This window comes from Plectrocnemia conspersa, unplaced genomic scaffold, assembly GCF_051122295.1.
Source record: "Plectrocnemia conspersa isolate PC_06_02 unplaced genomic scaffold, ASM5112229v1 ptg000012l, whole genome shotgun sequence".
Classification (NCBI taxonomy): Eukaryota; Metazoa; Arthropoda; class Insecta; order Trichoptera; family Polycentropodidae; genus Plectrocnemia; species Plectrocnemia conspersa.
The window spans coordinates 22,710,388-22,730,287 of record NW_028277176.1 but is presented as its reverse complement, the minus strand read 5'-3'; the positions used below and the strand labels follow the sequence as shown (position 1 = coordinate 22,730,287).

The 19,900-nt window shown below is 32.0% G+C and overlaps 3 protein-coding genes and 1 long non-coding RNA gene across 9 annotated transcripts in view; 2 read left to right on the top strand and 2 right to left on the bottom strand.

Moving 5' to 3' along the window:
• The window catches only part of LOC148228643 (uncharacterized), a 90,542-nt gene extending 87,685 nt beyond the window's left edge, over positions 1-2,857 (top strand). For all 3 annotated transcript variants that reach the window (XM_088199492.1, XM_088199494.1, XM_088199493.1), the window contains 2 exons: positions 1,809-2,196; positions 2,261-2,857. In XM_088199492.1, the coding sequence (XP_088055618.1) occupies positions 1,809-2,196; positions 2,261-2,663 (791 nt within the window). In that variant the 3' untranslated portion in view covers positions 2,664-2,857. The remainder of the gene's footprint in view (positions 1-1,808; positions 2,197-2,260) is intronic.
• A 523-nt stretch (positions 2,858-3,380) lies between these two features.
• Positions 3,381-8,631, bottom strand: Sfxn2 (sideroflexin 2). The gene is made up of 8 exons (XM_088199495.1): positions 8,407-8,631; positions 7,837-8,000; positions 7,593-7,763; positions 7,169-7,370; positions 7,019-7,097; positions 4,264-4,477; positions 4,144-4,191; positions 3,381-3,985 (listed from the first exon to the last, which is right to left on the bottom strand). The coding sequence occupies exons 2-8, from the start codon at positions 7,989-7,991 to the stop codon at positions 3,874-3,876; spliced, it is 981 nt and encodes a 326-aa protein (XP_088055621.1). The 5' UTR covers positions 7,992-8,000; positions 8,407-8,631; the 3' UTR covers positions 3,381-3,873.
• Positions 8,632-10,046: 1,415 nt separating this feature from the next.
• LOC148228641 (uncharacterized) lies at positions 10,047-18,542 on the bottom strand. Its single transcript, XR_015811727.1, has 2 exons — positions 15,527-18,542; positions 10,047-15,435 (listed from the first exon to the last, which is right to left on the bottom strand). It is a non-coding gene; the product is annotated as an uncharacterized LOC148228641 (long non-coding RNA).
• LOC148228640 (uncharacterized) lies at positions 10,047-18,542 on the top strand. Of its 4 annotated transcripts, none has more exons than XR_015811726.1 (3): positions 10,047-10,263; positions 13,506-15,421; positions 15,516-15,950. XR_015811726.1 is itself a non-coding variant. In XM_088200655.1 (3 exons), the coding sequence occupies exons 1-3, from the start codon at positions 10,112-10,114 to the stop codon at positions 18,106-18,108; spliced, it is 1,464 nt and encodes a 487-aa protein (XP_088056781.1). In that variant the 5' UTR covers positions 10,047-10,111; the 3' UTR covers positions 18,109-18,542. The 4 variants fall into 4 exon arrangements, 3 of the variants coding, with proteins under 3 accessions (XP_088056781.1, XP_088056782.1, XP_088056780.1); XM_088200655.1 differs by lacking the exon at positions 15,516-15,950 and adding an exon at positions 17,944-18,542 and having other exon boundaries at positions 13,506-14,652; XM_088200656.1 differs by lacking the exon at positions 15,516-15,950 and adding an exon at positions 17,944-18,542 and having other exon boundaries at positions 13,506-14,675.
• Positions 18,543-19,900: the final 1,358 nt, after the last annotated feature.

Sequence of the window (19,900 nt, the reverse complement as noted above, 5' to 3'; positions counted from 1 at the left end):
AAAATCCTGCCTTCACCATTGCAGTGGAAGTGCTCAGTTATCTAACATTCACATAATGGCTTTTTAAAAGTGAATTTAAAATCGAATGAAGTACATCTAAACCGAATTTTGATCAATAGGAGAGCGCAAAAAAAATTATCCCTTCTCAGAAGTCAAAAATCCACATCAAAAACAATAAAATTGTGCCATCGCCGTCGCAGTGAGAACTGCGACGACGCCGATACGATTTTATTGCTTTTGACGTGAAGTTTTGAAGTTATAATTGTTTTTGCGCCCCCCTATTGACCAAAATTCGGTTTGAATATATTTTGACCAATACTCTCATATCAAAAGTCGTAGTAATATCGGTAAGGATAGCTATCAAGTTTTTAAAATATAGTATAAAATAGAAGTGCAGACTAACTATGGAGCAAAATGTGAGACGAGACGCCTGACTGTACTTCTTTCACTTATTTTTCCCTGAGAGATAAATTAGCTTAGTTTGTATTTTAGATTTGACCTCTGATAAAAGTTCATTAGGTCAAGTTGGATTTGGTTAATTCGTGTAGGTTAGGTTTGGGTTTGAACAGCAAATGGACGTTTCGCAACTTTCCAATTGAGTTCCATAGACAGAGCGGCATATAATTTCACTAACAATTTAATTATATTTTCGCTAGTAGAAATATATATGTATACTGGTGAAAATATATTCGGACTTCACTAGTGAAAATATAACTTCACTGAAAAATACACATTCACTGTAACATTTATACATTGCATGTGAATAAATAATTATTTGTTTGTAAATGTATATATCACTACGTATGGAAAAATTAAAATCATATAATTTTATTAGCACCAACCAGATAAGTTATATTTTCACTGGTTAAAATATATATCTACCGGTGAAAATATATTCCGATATGATTTGATTGAAATCACATTTTTAAAAATATTTTCGGGATAGATTCAAGACTCTTTTTTTTTGAGGAATAACCTAAGAGTTTCTGGTTTAGAATCAAGAACGTTATTTCAGCTCTTTTCAGGAACGGAAGCAAAAGTTGACCAATCAGTGGTAGTGTTTTTTAATATTTTGACTTCGTTAAGATTTATAGTATTTAAATGACGTATTTTTCTGGCCAAATTCAATGGGGGGGAAAATGACCTCACTTTCCCCCAAATGACGTCCCTGTGCAGCCCCCGACCGATAGCAGGGCAGAAATTTAAGAACATGTGAGACCACATGTTGAACAAAATTTTTGTGTACTGACTTAAAAATAAATACTGTGGAACACTACATAATTTAAATGATGAAATGTGTTTTATTACACAGATTTCGTAACTAATTTTGGTGTACTATGACTATTCTAAGGTGAATATAGATTTTATTAGCACATATAAACTACAAGTAATTAAGCTTCGTAGAAATTTGGATTTGTTCTGTTATTAATTGATAACAATTAATGAGCTCGAATAATTCAAATGAATCCTTCATCATAAAAAACTTCATGATAAATATATTTCTCAGATACTGTTAATTCTGTAAGATATGCTGTAATATAAATCGCTAGAGTTGCGTCAACATGTATACTTAATAAAGCTTGTGATTCTGGAAAAACTTATTTTTTAGGTGGCACTTATTTAACAGTATTTTAGTACCATTTACAAAAACTTACCGGTAGATACAAATATCGCATTCTTAACCCATTGTCGTATAGTGTTGATCTGTTTTCATTTGGGTACTCACAGTTGCATTGAGATCTAACCATTTTTAATGTTGGTTTTGTAGTATTTTACTTTTATTAACAATTATTAATATGTATGTTTAGCTACTGTCGTTGTTTTGGCACATTCTCAAATGGACACGATTGAAACATTCGGAGAGCATCTACTATCAAAATTAGAAACGAGTCCATCGAACACGTTAATAAGGAAGAACAACACCGAAAAGGAATCTCCGATAGCAAGTGAAAGTCAACACGAAGCCACGTTCATGATGTTGCAATTGATAAACGGTCTTAAATGTCTGCAAGCCAGAGGCGTAGAAGAAGTACCATTGTCGTTATCGTCGTTTGTCATTTGTCGCGACACTCAATCGCTGATCAAAAATCAGCAAAACACTTCGTGCAGTATGACCGATTTGAACACTGAAGACGGTCCACCGTCGATCCAGATGCCTAAAGCCAATTGCTACGGAAGATTATGTGCTTTGCAAGGGTAATAATTTAATATACATATTATTTTTAACCAAGTAACACAATTAATGATGGAATTTTTTCAGGTTAAGCGACGAAAGCAACTCTTCGTCAGAAGACAAACTGTGCTCTCTATGCGAATGTGCCATTATAGCGTCGAAGCTCTTACTTCCAAACGACAAGTTGACGCCGCTGATCCAAGACTTGCTGAGCAAGGAAAAGGCAGTGTCGTTGAACCAAGTCAAGTCTATATTAGAATTTACACTGTGGGGCCCTTGGGACGTAGTTCTGGGTCTGCCGATCAAAGAGCGAGAGCTATCGCTCCAAAGATGGTTAGATTTAGAAAGAGCTACCGTACTGCACGGACTGGTACGCACGCGCGTTCAGCTCAACGTCTTCGAACAATCGCACTTGATGTTTTTAGTCAGGTCGACTTCGAAAATTATGTGCGAGACGTCTGTATTGTTGGAATCGTCGAATATATATTAAAAATTATATGTATTAATTTATAAGTGGTGTGCTTATCTATAAGATTAATAAATTAAATTTGTATAGAATAACATTTATTATATGATATGTAAAACATTTTTTTATATTATATCTTTTGTATATTTATATAGTAATGTTGTTTTATTTTTCCGCTTATATATTTTTTATAAATGAAAATACAAATATTGTAACAACATGCTTTATTTTCTTATCTATCTAAATCTAACGTGTAACATTTATTTTAAATAAATATCAACAAAGCCTCAGTGTACCACTGATATGAATATTTTCAAGGGCAAAATTTGTACTAACATATTGCTTAAATCAAAATGTATTGCATTATTTTTTATTATAATAAATAAGCTTTGCATATTGCCTTTCATATCATTAAATAATATAATTTGGATGGATGTTAATTGAACACTTTATATGGACGAAAAATTAAGTATAAAAAATAAAATATATATCAATAAAGCATATTAAGTAATCACTTTGTGTCTATTTGTATCATATCTAACGTTATTGTCTTTTGTGTTATTATTTCCTGTGATTCAATTAGTCTATTCTATATATTCTTTGGCTCACAGAAAATTATTAAATAATATAAATAAATAAGGAACATATATTAATTTAATTACTTAAAATTAAAATGAGTAAAAATCAATCAAAAATCAACTAAAAGCATTATGGAAAATCGCCGCTAAAATAAAATAAAACTTATTAGTCAAGATATTATTCCTAACATTGGAATGAATAATTAAATGTTACATTTTAATTATCACATTGTATTTTTAATAAATTAACATTTAATACATGAACATTAACAACTACGTCAACTATTATGAAATTTATATACTTGTAAATGCAGCAAAATTATTCTGTTGAGACTGCAACAATAATTTATTAAACACGTCAAAGTATTGCAAAATCTTCAATCGACGCTGAAATAACTTCTAAATTGAGTATGAAAACCATTTTCTTTATTCAATCAAAGTGTCTAAATTGGCTGAATGAAATGGCATTGTGCTTCATAAAACAAGATTGACGATGAAAAGATGACACACATTTGCTCAGATTGAATTGACATTGTGTAAAGCTATGCAACATAAAAAAATATAGAAGCGAGCAATAAAATATACATAAAAAATTAATTTATAGGACTAAATATTGTCATTTTTATCGTTGTAACTTATGTGAGGTAATACGGCGTTTACAGTCCTTTGTTGAAGTACAAGACCGATGGAACTTTTCCACCCGTATTTTTAACAATCTCATCGTAATTCTCCTTCTCGTAAGCTTTGATAGTGTCGGTCGAAATAGAACTGAAATCAATCAATTGGGTTATTTCACATGAAGTGGATACTTTTTACTGCTATGTTCACTTTTGAATGACCGTACGAAATTATTCGAGACAACAATTGCAACAAGGTCATTATCTCATTATTAAAATAATATATGTAATATAATGAGAAACAAGTACCATTTTTGCGGAAATATAGCACATGCAGTCGGCACCATGACGGAGAGGCTAAAAATATATTTTAATTATACATATCCATCAACAGTAGATAAATTAAATATGATACATAAAGATACTCACAAACAACCGACCATCAAAGTTTGCATCAAGCCGTGCGCCCATCTTATTCTCTTCATCCAAGGTTTCGGCTCCAAGCGTTCCATTATAAACGGCAAGACTAGCATACCAGGAGCTGCCATTATGACCCTGGAAGTGACGACTTGACCTATCCCTTTGATTGGAGCGATGCTCGATTTGCCGACGATGTTTCCGTTTTCATCGGCGACGTCAATACCTAAAATGTTTATAATAAATCACTGTAAGCTTTAAAATGATGATCGTTAAGGACAACTAGAGACAATCTATTATATTTATTATAGTAGAAGTGAAAGCAATTATTTAAAAGTAATATACAAATAACACTATTGATCTTTAAATATACATCCATTTAGGTAGATTTCTTAAGAAATACTAACAGGGTCTCATGACTTCCAAAAAATTTCAATACAGTTTCTGTGACAATCACTGAGACCCGAAAATCACCCTGAATCAAAATATACTGATATTTAAATACACAATAATTGTCGAAGTTTTTATCATATCGATGTGAAACTTAAAAATAGAACTCGTATAAATTATGGCTAGGTTTGATAATCAGCCTGATGCGCCAACTTCTTTCAAAATAGCGGTTTTAAAAAGTTTTAAAATCGTATCAAACATAAAATAATCCTACAAAAAATAGTAATAAGGTCAAATGTAAAATAATCAAAACAATTTTTTTAAATAAGAAAAAAATTGTAAAACTCAGAGGTCAAAAATATACTACAAAAAATTAAAATAAAAACTTTTTTATATTCAGAGATCTATCTAATTTTTGTGGCCTTTATTAGACGGAATTTTTTTATTTCCATGAATGACAAAAATGTATTGACAGTTTTACGAGTAAGACAAAATTTTTATGACTAGGTAACAATGTTAGAAAAATTCACGTCAGTTTTGCCACATTCATTTAAAGTATGTACACTAAACAAATAAAAATATATAATCCCTTAAAAAAAGATTAGGTAAATACTTATATTTTTAATAATCCATACTCAATATATAACAACTTTTCTAATATATTACGATAATGTGTTTTAAAGTGCCATTAACATTATAATTACAAATGACGCATAAGTGCATCAGCTGCCTGTAATGCATTAACCTATGCATAAGTCTGAGAATGAAATTTCACTACATCAATGTTGAAAACAATCGAGATAACATCCAATGGCGTCATGGGAACAACCAAACTCCATAAATTTATACTCCAAGCTCCATAGATTTATAATAAAATTTCTTAGTAGCAGTTTATAAATTTGTATAGCAACGTACGAGCTTTTTAACAGAAAATGTAAAACACGGCTGATTTTAAAATGACATTTCTAAAAATATAGTAGAGACTGAAGGCTATATTATTTATCTTATTAATATATTTAGCTAATATAGCTGATAATTTATAATTTCCAATAATCAAAACATGTGTACGTATAAAACATAATACAAACATAAACAGAATATAAAAAAGACTAATATTATAATTTATTTCTTAAATGTGTTTTTTTATTCCACTGAGAAAACCCACTACATTTTTATTTTTGTGAATTGTCCTTCAATATTTATTGAATATCTAACCATTCCAATCTTTAAATCATACTTCTACAACTGGTAAATCTATTTTTATTTAAAACTACTCTCATTGCCCTATTTTGTAATTTTTGCAACATCGTCTTATCTAATTTATTAACCATATATAATATTGTTGCACAATAATTAAAGTGGGGTAATATAATACTATCGTAGATTATTTTTTTTGTTTTATACTTGACATATTTCTCATCCTATACATATATGTACATTTTTATGTTCCTTAAATTATTTTTTTATCTACAATTACTCCTAAATATTTTATATTATCAATTACTTCTATAAAAGAGTTATCTATAACTGTTTTTATATTATTATCTAACATATCTATAATTAATAAAAATACATTTAGTTTAGGTATGTTATCTTTCTATTATACTCAATTTATTATTTGAGTTATCTACAACTTCTTCAACATTATCACCTACGCAATAAATTAAAGTGTAGTCTACAAACAGATGTATTTACATTTTTCCATATTATTAATTATATCATTATTATATAAATTAAGCAACAATGGTCCTATTTTGGATCCCTGTGGTACACTGAGATTTTATTTTCTCATTGAAATAAGCATTATTTATGTTTTTTTTTGCTTTAGACTATTGTGATTTGTCTAATTTTTTGGGTATTTTGGGGGCCAACAGAAAATAGCTTCAAATAGTTGTGGAAATTTATTAAGAAAAGCCTAATATAATCTAAACTATTTTATTCAACTTAATCATTCTGATCACCTGTAATAAATACTAAAAACAAGCAAGTGGTAATATATTTTTTAAAAATGTTCTACTATGATTTTTTATATATATATATATATTACATAGGTATTTAAATTTCATCAATATTGTAAAAAATCAGTAACAGTATAAAAATCGTAAATATTGTAAAAGTTAAAAAATTAATTTCTCGATTTAAGTGATGTTAGTTGAAGCATATTCGTTTTAAAAAATTGACATGATAATTGACGAATAAAAAGCTACCAGTTATCCAGTTGAGTTTTCAAATTCCCTGGATTCAAGTGGATTGCCTCATCGGAAACCTCAACGTTGGTAGCTCTATTATGGTGCTGAAGAATTTTAATCCACAATACATGTATATCGTTGGTTCTAAGCAATGATCAATATTAATTCAACAAAAAACTATAAATTACCTCCAAGAATTTCAGTTTGTCTCATGAGCGGAATGTTAACGAAATTAGCCGACGCTACAGCCACAAACGGCACGAATCTCTGCAACATGTATTATATCGTAATCATATTCTCAATTAGTTGTATATTTAAATTATTTATATCATACTTACGGCCATTATTGGATTAGTCGCTCTCTTTTGGACGATAAATTTGAAGCCCAGAGCCGTAGCTAAAGCAGCGCCGGTCGCCGATACATAAGCGACGCCCATTTGAGTTTTAGTTAAAGGAGATTGTGCGTTACGATTTGTGTAATTGACGAGAGCGTTAAAGGACTGATTGACCCATTGCCAAAATATCACAGCTTGATTTGTTCTGCGAAAGATTTTTGTTGTTGTATAATATAACAATTATAATATGAAAACTCAAAGGCGAGAACATGTGTCTAAGATTAATTATAATACTGCCTAGAGTAAGTTTATTTTTATTTTTTATGAAGGTTTGCATGTTTAATTTATAACATTTTAAAGTTAAGATCTTAACAATAAACTATTTAATATGTTTTTTTGCTCAAGTTCTTTATAAATATGTATTTACCTATACCACTGAAGCATAGCACCGGTTATAATCATACCGCCTGGCAGTTGAAAAGACATCCGACCGAAAACATTCTGAAGGTCTCCACTGTCCGGATGGAATGCAGATTCGTATAACTGCTTCGCCTTCAGCACCTGGTCTCTAGTGGTGCCAGTTGGTTCGGTTCCAGCTCTAGATCCATAGATTAATAGCAAAACATTAGAATGCATCATATTAAAATTGACATTGAAACAACACTACTCACTTGTAATTCAAGTACAGCTTTTTGGCTTCGTGTAAATTTGTTTCGGAAGCGAAACCGGAACGAGGATCGGTGATCCATGCAAAATGCTTGAATCGGCCGATGAAAGTGTTTTGATCCCAAAGAGGTTGAGTGATATCGATTCGATTTTCAGACATGATTATAAACTGAAAAATAAATAAATCAATTTTTTTAAATATTCATCCTAACAATTCCAAAACATATTTTTGTTTTTTTCGAGATTATTATATTTTTTCATTTTTCATATTCATCATATTTTAAATACAATAAATAAATCAAAAGCTAATATAATCGTTTATTTATTATGATTACAAACTAAACAATCTTTTAAATCTATAACATAATACAACACTTATCAGTATTATAATTAATAATAAAAGATAATAAATATTTACCATGATTTTTTTTAATAAAAAACATTATTTTAATATGATTTTAAGTAAAGCTCATATATTTCAAAATTAAATTAAAAATTAATTTTACAAAAAATATATTTATCTAAATTAAAATATAAATCGTTAAATAAATTATTATTATAACAAAGTTACGTACGCTTCTATAGTTTTATCTAAATGACAAGATCAAGACTTTAGACTAGTCTCATTAACATCACAGAGCGGAATGTAAAGATAACTTATTTGCTCGCCGCACACTTCAAAAGCATTTACGTAACGCAATTTGACGTTAAGCTTTTTAAATCACTTTTGGCCATAACACACTTCTTTTCCTTACAAAAATATATTTAAAAGTGTAATAAATCGATTATTTAAATCGTCAAAAATAATATTAAAGGTAAAGTATTACTGCAAATATATATTAAAAAGCAAAAAAATCATATATAGTTTGGCGAAATGTGGTGTTGATGGGAATAAGACACAGATACGTATACAATTTGTGTTGGCTGTTAGGTAATACTTTTTTTCATTGTTAATCTCTAAAGCATTCTTTATCAAATCTGTAAATAAAAATATAATCAAAACGTCATTTAAAATTTAGATTCCTTCTAATTTTTTACTTTTCCTATACCATGCGTGTTAATGGCGAAAAATACATAGCAACTTTATATATATTCTATACTTATATGTCAAACATACATATACAGGTTGATCCATTTATGAGCACCTAAAGATACCACCCGAAATCTGGAATCAGCTGCTACAAAAGGTCCAGGAGGCAGACATTTAATTGATATTATTTTTCATAATTATTGAAATACAACAAATTTTCGATTCATAAAAAATTCCGAAGATATCCATATATTTGTGTTTTTTTTAAAGTATGGAAACTGAAGTTAGGTCACTTTTATATAAACATAGAAAACCCTTCCCCCTCGATAAATAATACAAAAATATGAATACCATTGTGATAACCATTCATTAAAAATATAATTGCTTGTTAAACACTTTTCAATATGATTTTTTATGAATTCATCGGTAGCTGCTGATAACCTTCCATTTATTTATGTCATAAACTAAGGGGAACAGACGCCCTTCCCAAAAACGTTATCTTTCTTGAACAAAAATGTCCGACGTGACCTATTTTTACCTATTATAGCAATTTTTTCTCTTTTGTCCTCTTCGAAAAAAAATTTTCGAGATGATCTTTGAACACGAATTTCTAAAATGCCTTTTTTTATTTTTAGTGTCTTTTGATATCTTTAAAGTCTGTCCACCTTACATAAAAACCACTTCTGTGTCTATTTTAAATTCACGACACCATTTCGCTAGATGATTTCCGATTGTAACGTTATTGGAATAAACAGAAACAAATTCCGAGTGAAACGTTGGGGAAAAAATTACATAATAAAATGACCTATTGTTAAAATTTTAAGTTTGCTCCATACACGATTAAAATAAATCAGAACACCGATACTCGCTGTGAATACCCGAACAAGATTTTGATGACAAGTATGGCACATACCGAAGCAATATGTAGAGTTACTTATTAGATTATTCAGATTGAAACTTAATAATGAATATGCTGAATTAAGATAAATAAAAGTTGGAGTCCCACACAGAAGCGTCAAGAGGTAAATGTGGCCTGCTTGAAATAAACAAGTATTATTTGAACAAAAACAATGATATCAGCCGTCGATGTCGTAACTGTGTCGATTTATTCGCATTGACGATCGACCTTTGAGTCGATGAGTCGATGAGTCGATGAGTCGATGAGTCGGTTGCAATCTGAGCGAAGAGGTGCGGAATAGGTGCGTTCGCGAACGCTCGTGTCGCGCGCTCGCGAGCGCAGCACGGGCGGCATGTGTGCTGCGGTGGGCCCCCCGGGGGCGGAGGCGCTGCTGGGGCGGCTGCTGGAGGTGCGCGTGGAGGCGGCGCTGTCCGACGTGCTCGTGGTGTCGTGCGGCGCCGCCGGAACCAACTTCCAGGGGGTCCTGCTCGACTGCTCCAAGAGGTCAGCTGCTCCTCATGTTTTCCTTTTTCTGCTCGTTTTCCTTATATTACTTATTCCTAACGAAAACGAGCACGGGTCTTAACGTCTCAACGCTCAGATTAGTCACATGATCATTTTTGACGGCTATGTCTTTCGCGGAATATTTTCTTCAATCTGTAAATCGAGTCATTTTGCATTTGTTCTGATACGTTCTTCACAACCATAACTTCCCGAATTACTCGGTCAGTTTGTGAACTCGTCGTCCTTTCCCATTAACGTTTGAAAATCTACTCAACTATTATATTGTTTGAATTTGCCCAGAAAAATGCATGTCATTTAATGAAATCTGCTTCTAAACCAGAAATTCTCGAGATATATTGGAGATATATATTTTTACCAGTGAAATTATAATTTATATGATTTCAACTTCTCCATATGTAGTATATTATATAAATGTGTATTTTTCGATGAAATCCAAATACATTTTCATTAGCTGATATATATTTCTACTAACGAAAATATAATTTAACTGAAATTATATGCTGCTCTAAAATCAAATTCAAACCTAACCTACACAAATTAACCAAAATCAAGTCCAAAATACAAACCAAATCAACTTATCTCTCAGGGAAATAAGCGGAAGAGGAAATACAGACAGACGTCGCAACTATCCTACCGACATAAGAATAAACAAGCGTAAAAACTTCTCAGAAGTCAAAAATTCGCAATAGGAAAGCACGATTTTATTGCTTTGGTGGATTTTAGACTTCTGAGAAGGGGTAATTGGTAAAAATTTTTAAAGATGTGCTTCATTCATGTAAGACATAATATTGTAATAAAAAGTCTTAATATGACCCATAGATTACCGAGCATTTCCACAAACTACTGTTATGAATCATAATGAAATGGAGAGTACTCTGATCTTTCTGCTAAAAATCCAATCCTACATCTACATTTAGTGTTAGTGTCACTGTGATTTCGTTTCCTTTTGGCGTGAGATTCTCAGCTCTATTTATTTTAATCAGAAACACCTACATTTTTATCGCACCCTTTCCATGGAACTCTTATATTTCTAATATTTTTTCCATAACTTATGATTCATTTTCGAAGTATTTCTGCATTCGTCCCGACAAAACTCACATCAAAAAATCCACACCAAGACACAACATGTATCAGGTTGTTCCATAAATCTGCGTTTTTTAAGTTGAAGTTGATAAATAATATATCCTTCATCTTTTTAAAATTATTTTCCACATGTTACTTAATTTTTTATATATCTGATTCGAAAAATAATGTATTTTTAGAAGCAATAAATTCTTTACTGCTGTTTTTTATATCCGTTTTTGTAATAATTTTTTTTCCACCTAAAAACTGTTGCAGAGATCTAAATAGACGATAGTCGTTTGGAGCAATATTTTAAGAATACGGTAGGTGAGAAAAGAGTTCCCAAGAAAATCCATTGATTTTTTCTATAGTCTTTTTGGATACTTGAGGTGTAAAATTACACTTTAATTTAAAAGGGAAGGTCTTTTTTATGGTCTGAGTCACTTTTAAACGAATTAGCCGAGCTCTGTCGTAATTGTCTTCCTATAGTCCAACAACTCATAATGAATTATGCCCTTCATATCCCACCAAATGCATAACATTATCTTATTAGAGTGTAATCCTGTTCTCGAAGTTGGAATTGGGAGTTGATTGCCATCCAAACACTGCCTTTTACGTATCAATTCAACTCAAAAATAAATCTTTTTGTTCTGGAATCATATTTATTGGCATATTGAGATTCGCTACGTGAGGTTTTTCTTTAGATATTTTATGAGATATTCAAATTAACACCTTTCCTGAATTTTTGAATGTCTGTGAACTGATATAGGCGACACTATGAAATTTTATGCTAGCTTCTATATTGTTAATCTCTGACCTACTTTGATGGCAGCCCTAATATACTCACTAACAACCTCTAAGGAATACCCGCCCTTATATAGATATTCAATGTCTAAATTCCAAAAACGAAATTTTTGAACCACATTTGACACTTTCTAAATTTAATGGCATTGCTACCCATTGCATTACAGATTTTTTAACTGCTATTGTCGCATTATGACTCGATATTAGATAAAAAGAAATGAATACATTAGAAATGCTATTTTCATTTCTCCCGCAAACATATAATTACCACCGACCACTATGTTATATTTTAAAAAGTTACAAAAATATTTCAAAAAAATCTCAAATTTTTTATCGAGTAAAATAGAAGTGACGTTCGAGCCAAGATGAAGATTTAGTATGCAAAGTTTGTAATGCCCTGCTTCAAAAATGAATGGAGCCAGATTTTAGGCTACTTAGTGTCCTTAAATCTGGCTCCATTGTTATCAAACAATGTTTTAACAGCGTTCTTTTAAAAAAAAACACATTAAGAATTTTTTAGATTTTACTTAAAAAATCAACATCAACTTTTTACTGCTTAACACCAAATCTGTGTAAATTCTTCACTGTCTTTTATATGAGTGTAGGTGCAAAGGGATACATTTACGGGGCAGATTTTATCCTAATTTGTATTTTTTTTATTAGAAACAGAATACAATTCATGTATTCTTGACATAGTGATCGGCGTTGTTAACAATCCGTCGTTACTTTGCGACTTTCAACTGCAGGTTGTAAAGCACCCGAAGAAGTCACGATTTCATCCCTTATTCTTGACTATATCGACCGGGATATGTTTTTGGCAATAACAATGTAACAAAGAGCTCAAACAATTAATGTGGGAATTCGTGGCTAGAATATATGATGGTGTGTTTGAATACAAGCATGTGTATGCAGAATGTGTGTAAATATTATGTACAAACGTCATCATGACTCATTGGAAAAACCTGTTAAGTCATTATGGTCAGATTTCTTAGAACAAAGAATAATATTCATATATTCTAATTATTAACTGTCTTTGGAAGATAAATAGACCTGCTGAGCGGTTTTTTATTTATACTCCTAGTGGCTACATCAAGGTTATGTTTGAAGTCAACGTGCCGTGCCTATCGTTGATATTATTTCTTGTTGTGCTCGAGCCGACAGCTATTTACTTCCATGCATTTTAATTTGACAAATAATTCGTAGAATTTACGGTTGAACGGAAGTCTGAAACATCATCAAGAAGTAAGACAAGTTGCACTAGCAAACAAATACTACGGTTTCCTAAACCTAATGTTCAATGCGAAACACCTCTCAAATACCCCCGATTATCTATTGACAATTTTCTTTTATTTCAGAAACCTCCCATTCGGAATATCGAGCTTGCATCCCGCCTTCACAGCATCTAAGTCCGACAATGTCAACGATAAGCTGTATTCGGTCAGCCAGCGCTTTGCGTACCAGGATCCCGATTATAAACCCGGGATCCCCCAGAAGCCGAAACAGCAACAACAGCGGACCAAGATGACCGTCCGCCTCAGACCTAGAAAAGTATTGTGTTCAAAATGCAAGGGTATATGCAGCGAAAACTCTGAGAACGTAGTGCAAACCAGGAAAAGGAAGAGCGTCGATTCCAATCCTACCAAAGAGAAGAAGTCATACGGTTCGAACGAGATAGACGCCAAACACAACAGGACGCTCATCATGGGAAATTCGCTGATTCCCAAAATCTCCAGACTGCACCCTAACGAAATAAACGACGCGATAAACGGCAACGCGTATCGCAGAAACGAAATCTGGATTCGGCAGTCCGAGGATAAGGTCGAGAGTTCAGGTAAATTCAAGCACTCGGACGATAGCAACGAAGAGTGCACCGAAGACTTTAACCGCGACCGACTAATGTACAATTCTAGCGAAAAATCCAATAGTAAATCTATAGACAATAAAGACTTTGATTCCGACGGGGAACTTCGGGGTCAGGGGGACGGAGCGCACAGCGACGATTGCGCGCCTAAAAAGAAACGCATAGAAAACTCGTCCAACAACACGGACGAATCGTCCAGTAGTATATTTTCTAACGCCAGAACTCTAAAGATATCATTCGGGGAAGGAGAAGGGACCGTGGTCAAGCTGCCGGCTGCGATCGGAGAGTTCCATTCCGAAGATGAGCCGGCTCAGCCCTTTTCCAAAGACGTAGAGAGCAAAGCCGCAAGGCGCGCTCTAAAGAAAGCCAAAAAGCAAGCACGCAAACTGATCTCCCCGGTACTGAACCCTACCTCTCCGTTGTGCGTCGTCCCTTATGAAAACTTTCCGAGAAAGAAGCACAAGGTGAAGCACAAAAAGAAGAAAAAGGACGACAAGAAGGCCAAGGTCGTCAACGAGGACGTGTCGGGGTCAGAGACGCCGGACGAAAACCACTCGTCGATCGAAGAGCTGAACGTGCCGGAGGTCGATCAGATACGGGAAGAACCGGCGGAAAAAGTAGACAGCGCCGAAGAGAACAAAGTATGTGAAAATTCGGCAACCGGGTGGGTTAATTGCGAGGGGGGTTACGGAGTCGGTGCCGGAGACGTGGTTTGGGGTAAACTGCAGGGATTCCCGTGGTGGCCGGGTCGGGTAGTCGGAACGGGTGGCGAGGGACACGCCCGCGTCGCTTGGTTCGCTTCCAACACCTCCTCTCTTGTGCCCCGTCATCGTCTAGCTCCCTTTTTGGATAACTTTAAGGTATACTTTTCATGTACGCTTAAAAATAAAAAAAGTACGTTACCGATTTAGAGATTTCAAAATTCTGGTATGTTGCTATTTCTTAAAGTCCTTCACGAGTGCTCATAATTGATTAGTTCTATCATGATTAAAGATGGTAAATTTTAGCATTTTAATAATCATTTTCCAATCACACTACAGTTTTTTTTATTACAATTAAACAATAATCTGACATAAATGTATATAACTGAATTTGGATTTTTCGATTTTATTTTTGCTCATATTTGAGAAAGTTCATAGTATTGCAATGCTTTAACAAAATATTCAGTACTTTTTAACGACCAATTTCTATTATAATACTAATTAACTACGTTTTGCAATATTTCATTATAATTTTATGTGCTTGTATTTTTATGTTATTTTATACGCTATGTGCTTGTATTTTTATAGCTCGTATTTTTCGGGTTTAAAATTTTAATATGGTTGTGGTCAGAATACATACGTCAATATAAACGGCCAGAATAAATATTATATGGTCAGAATTTATATTAACACTCAACCAACAGGTTCAGTAATATCTACCCGCTTTTTCCGCTGCTGGTAATCCATGGGACGGGTAGTGACTACCTTTCACGACTTTTGATGTTTAACGACGGGTTCGGTAGTATCTACCCACAAAAACTAAAGCGCTTTGTACTCATATTCAATTCTTATTTTTATTGCCGCAGGTGACTTCCATGTGAGGGACATGAGTTGATAGTATAATTTGATTGTAAATTATTTTTTAAGCATCGTAAATTATTCTTAAAGTGTGACAAAGCTATAAACATAAAAATTTTAACCCATGGAAGACTGAAATATAATTTTAGTAGTTCGGTGGTGCCCCTTAGTGTTCTAACCAAATTTTATTCGGTACCATTTTTTTATTTCTTATTCAGATAAATGCATTAAAACATTAAAAATTCATAAAAAAAGCATGTGACATGCTATATTTATATCATATACTAAAGTTGAATTTTACTTGAGTTTATATTTGATGTGAATACACTACATTTTTCATGGAAACAAAATCGACGAATTTCGCCAACTAATGCTCAAAACCAGCATTTTTTATTTTATTTATATTTTGTTTCTAATTTTTTTTTTTAAACTTGAAATAAAACAAAGTATTTTAGAATGAAACAAATTTCATGACTTTAATTCTGATCTTATGCGACCCAAAGATTAAAAACCACTGATAAAATAATTTTAACATATGCACCACTACAATTTAAAACTTTCACACATCACACGGAGAAAAAATGACTCATCGGCCAAGTGTTAAATGATTAGGATTGAAATTGGAATGGTCAGAATTTATATTAAATAATAAGAATTATTTTGTCAGATGTTCAGAATCATTTTTTCAGTTTGCAAGTGTTATCGTATAGTGTTGTTATTGCTGTAACACTGAAGATTGGTACGTCTGGTCAATCTGTCATTATCATTATCAATGTGTTTTAGGGCTAACACAACACAACAAGCCAAGCGTTCCCTCAGTCGTTTTTCCCGCTTCGATCGTCGCTCTGAATACCTTTGCTTCCTACATACAATTAAATAGATTCGTTGAGAGTTATTCATGGGGTGTTCAATTTCTGACCAACGCTCTCTCGCACCTAACCTGTTCAACAGTTTAGATGTGAGTGAGATATTTTATAGCCATAGACTATTTATATCAATATACAGATATAATTCGGATGTCAGTATCGAGCAGCAGTCATCGATTGTGGAAGAGTCCAAGTTCGATTGTGTTTTAATATATAATATAATATTCGATATAGTGGCAATGTAGTAGAAGCAGCAGAACCTTTGAAAAGGTCCTTGTTGGTGTCTTTCGAAATGTGTGAGTGTGTTGAAGTTAACCTTCTGCTCTCTGCTTTCCCTCCGTTAAGTAAGCAAGTTTATGCGTTCTCTCAGAATTAGGATGGACGAAGGATTATTTAGACCAATTAGGTCGTATTGTCAAACACCGCCTTTCTAATGAAGCATGAGTATGCCTTCAGGTAACCCTCTATAAACGAAACCATTGTGTTCGCTTCGCTTTTGCTCGAATCAATGTATTTGTGTCAACAAATAGTGGTATTTTATGCTTTTTAAAACTCTTTGTGAAAGTGTTTGTCTTATCCAGTGTGTACATCTGGCTTTTAAGAGTCCTAATATAACGTTTCTCTCAAGGGTATATGTATTTGTAAGGCACCTTTGTTCAATTGACGCTTTTGCTAGATAATAATATATACTACAAAAATATACGTGTTCTAAACATTTTCATTTGTCAATTGTAGCAGAAATTTTCAATATTTCTATTTAATTGCTTAATAACTGATTTTTTTTTTTTAAAATCTCTTCAAAACGTAAAACTATGTAGTATGGAAATAGATCATTTAGGCAAGACAATAGAAAAAAATGTTTTGCTTTATAAAGATTCTTTTAAACGGATTTAGACAAAAAAAGACAAGCTCAAGATTTTTAGCGTTTTGTAACAAAGAAAAAATATTGATTTCTGAAAACATGAAAATTCCTTTCTGCAAAATTCGTATCCGGAAAAATCACCAAACCTAATAATGCAATTAAATATAGTCATCAAAGCAAATAATGTTTTTTTTTTTAAAAGAAAAATAATATTTAATAAATTGTGAAATTCTTTTTGTAAAGTGGAATTAAATATAAGATACAAACGCACACACAATGTTAGTATGATATAATTGATGACTAGGGTTATGGTTTATTCAATAGTTTACTATGAAATTCTTTAGTCAGTATTACTGACTTGACTTTCCATACAGAGTAGTGTAAAATATCGATTTTAGAATTACAACGACTAGTAGAGAATCTCAACCATAATTTAAAAGAAACTCATTTTTTAACGTAACACATATTGACGACCCATTTCACACTTTATCACAACAATTGCCAAAAATTACCATCTCAAAACACGATACTAATCGAAAATCATTTTTCATTACTAAATTTATTATGTACTTAGCGAACTTTAGTCTCCGAGATTCGACTTTAAAAGTGCGTCACGATTTATTAATATGTGATTGTGTGTTATAGGTGCATTTTAATAAAAAGAAACGCGGTCCATACAAAGAAGCCGTACGACAAGCCACATTAGAAGCCGGGGGTCCTTTGGATCCTTTGGCGACGGATCCGTTGGCTCCGGCGCCCAACAATACTCTGACGCCGCTTTCTTCGCCGCCTATCGACGTACTCTCCTGAGTATATGGACTTGTACGTAGGATTATAAATTATATTAAATGACTATTTAAACATTACTTAAAAGATATTATTTTTTTTGTTTCTGCGTGTAATTTACACATACTATATTTACCATACGCTCAGTAGATTTTGTACCACTGAAATTAGCGTTTTTTTAACTGAAAATAAATCTAACATCACTTCTATAAATATTTTACTTATGTATGTGTAGATTCGTTTATTATATGCTCATTTTTATGTGTTTTAAAATACACGAGTCACGAGTGACTCGTTAATAATTGATTTTATGATTTGTTAATTCCAATTTTGTTTAAATGCGTTTATTTTGGAACAAGGTAACTAATATATATTTATAATTCTCTAGTCATGTTTGTTAAACATATTGTAGGCTCCTCTTTTCTATAATAAATATTTTTCTATCTCAAAATAAAAAATGATTTGACAAACGTGAGTTTCATAATATATTAATATTTATATAAATAATATAATATGCTTTAGCGAAATGATTATGTTGATGTTTTATATTATTTATCTATATACAAAATGGCATACCTTAATTAGATATTCAAAAGTCCTTAATTAATTTTATCAAAACTAAATACACCTTTATATGCAATATATTTATTAAGTAACATAAGGAGCCCGCGATATTCTTTAGAACCAATGATTTCGTTTGATGCCAATGTGATTCGAATTAAAATGAATTAACAATTCAGATTTTTTTAATTCGCAGAGTACAAAGTGGATAAGAAAACAATTCGTTTTAAAAATATACTTTTCGCCAACTTTGACTATATATTTATAATTGAAATTTATTGTGTTCGCACTATATGTATATGATGATGTTTTGAATGTAAATTATAATAATTGTGATTTAATTTCAAATTCGTTCAAAACATACTCTGTATATCTTATGTATAAATTAAAATGTGATACAAATTAATAATATACATCAGTCATGTGTTTATTAATAGATAATATATATATATATATATACATATTTTTCACAAAACACATATTCTGAACATGATACTGCCTAATTATTATTAACACGACGTCGTCGGTTATGTTATACTTAAAAGTTGTACAGATAGATAGCTTACTTATAAAAACAATCAAAATGAAAACATTATTGGAAAGTTTACGCTTAATCTAACTATATGCATAGTTGTAATTTCTTTGTAATATATAAATACATAACAAATCAAAGAATAACTTACGTCGCGATATTAGTCGGCGTGATATTTTCAATAATAAAAAAATAATTCAAACAAAATGGTAAAAAAGAAAAAAATACATAGAATTTAATAGGCTGACACTTTGTCGATTATATACATACATTTTTTGTGAACATGTGAAATATATACGTATATGACTAATTTATTGTTATTTATATTTCATATGTATGTACGTTCCATTCCATGTGTTTATTTGAATACTTGAGATGTATTCGTAAATAAGTCTGTTTTGATGAATAATACTGTGTATTAAATTGTGTAAATATGACGATATGACATTGTTTCATATGTCGCGCATATTAGGTTGCAAATCAGCGACAGTTGCGATCTAGCTCGTTACCGTTGTGTGGGTTATAGATTAAATTGTAGGGCTTGTATCGTTTGAATGTCTTTTATTATTGTGTTTGTTTCAAATTTAAGGCGTTAAACTTTTCTTCCCGCCGTTTTGTTTAATAATTACAAGGGCGAGTCGAAAGAAAACCTTAATTGTTTCATCTTATCAATGACTCATTTTCCTCCACAATGCCTTAACTGCTGTAACGGTGTGCCTGATT

What these genes read in the sequence shown, in the direction of transcription:
- Sfxn2 (XM_088199495.1), bottom strand. Translation starts at nt 7,991, where the DNA reads ATGTCTGAAAATCGAATCGATATCACTCAACCTCTTTGGGATCAAAAC. An exon ending in AAGCTGTACTTGAATTACAA is followed by an intron (nt 7,764 to 7,836) that starts GTGAGTAGTGTT and finishes CTATGGATCTAG; the next exon opens with AGCTGGAACCGAACCAACTG. An exon ending in ACTTTGATGGTCGGTTGTTT is followed by an intron (nt 4,192 to 4,263) that starts GTGAGTATCTTT and finishes ATATATTTTTAG; the next exon opens with CCTCTCCGTCATGGTGCCGA.
- LOC148228640 (XM_088200654.1), top strand. Translation starts at nt 10,112, where the DNA reads ATGTGTGCTGCGGTGGGCCCCCCGGGGGCGGAGGCGCTGCTGGGGCGG. An exon ending in CTGCTCGACTGCTCCAAGAG is followed by an intron (nt 10,264 to 13,505) that starts GTCAGCTGCTCC and finishes CTTTTATTTCAG; the next exon opens with AAACCTCCCATTCGGAATAT. An exon ending in CCTTTTTGGATAACTTTAAG is followed by an intron (nt 14,872 to 17,943) that starts GTATACTTTTCA and finishes TGTGTGTTATAG; the next exon opens with GTGCATTTTAATAAAAAGAA.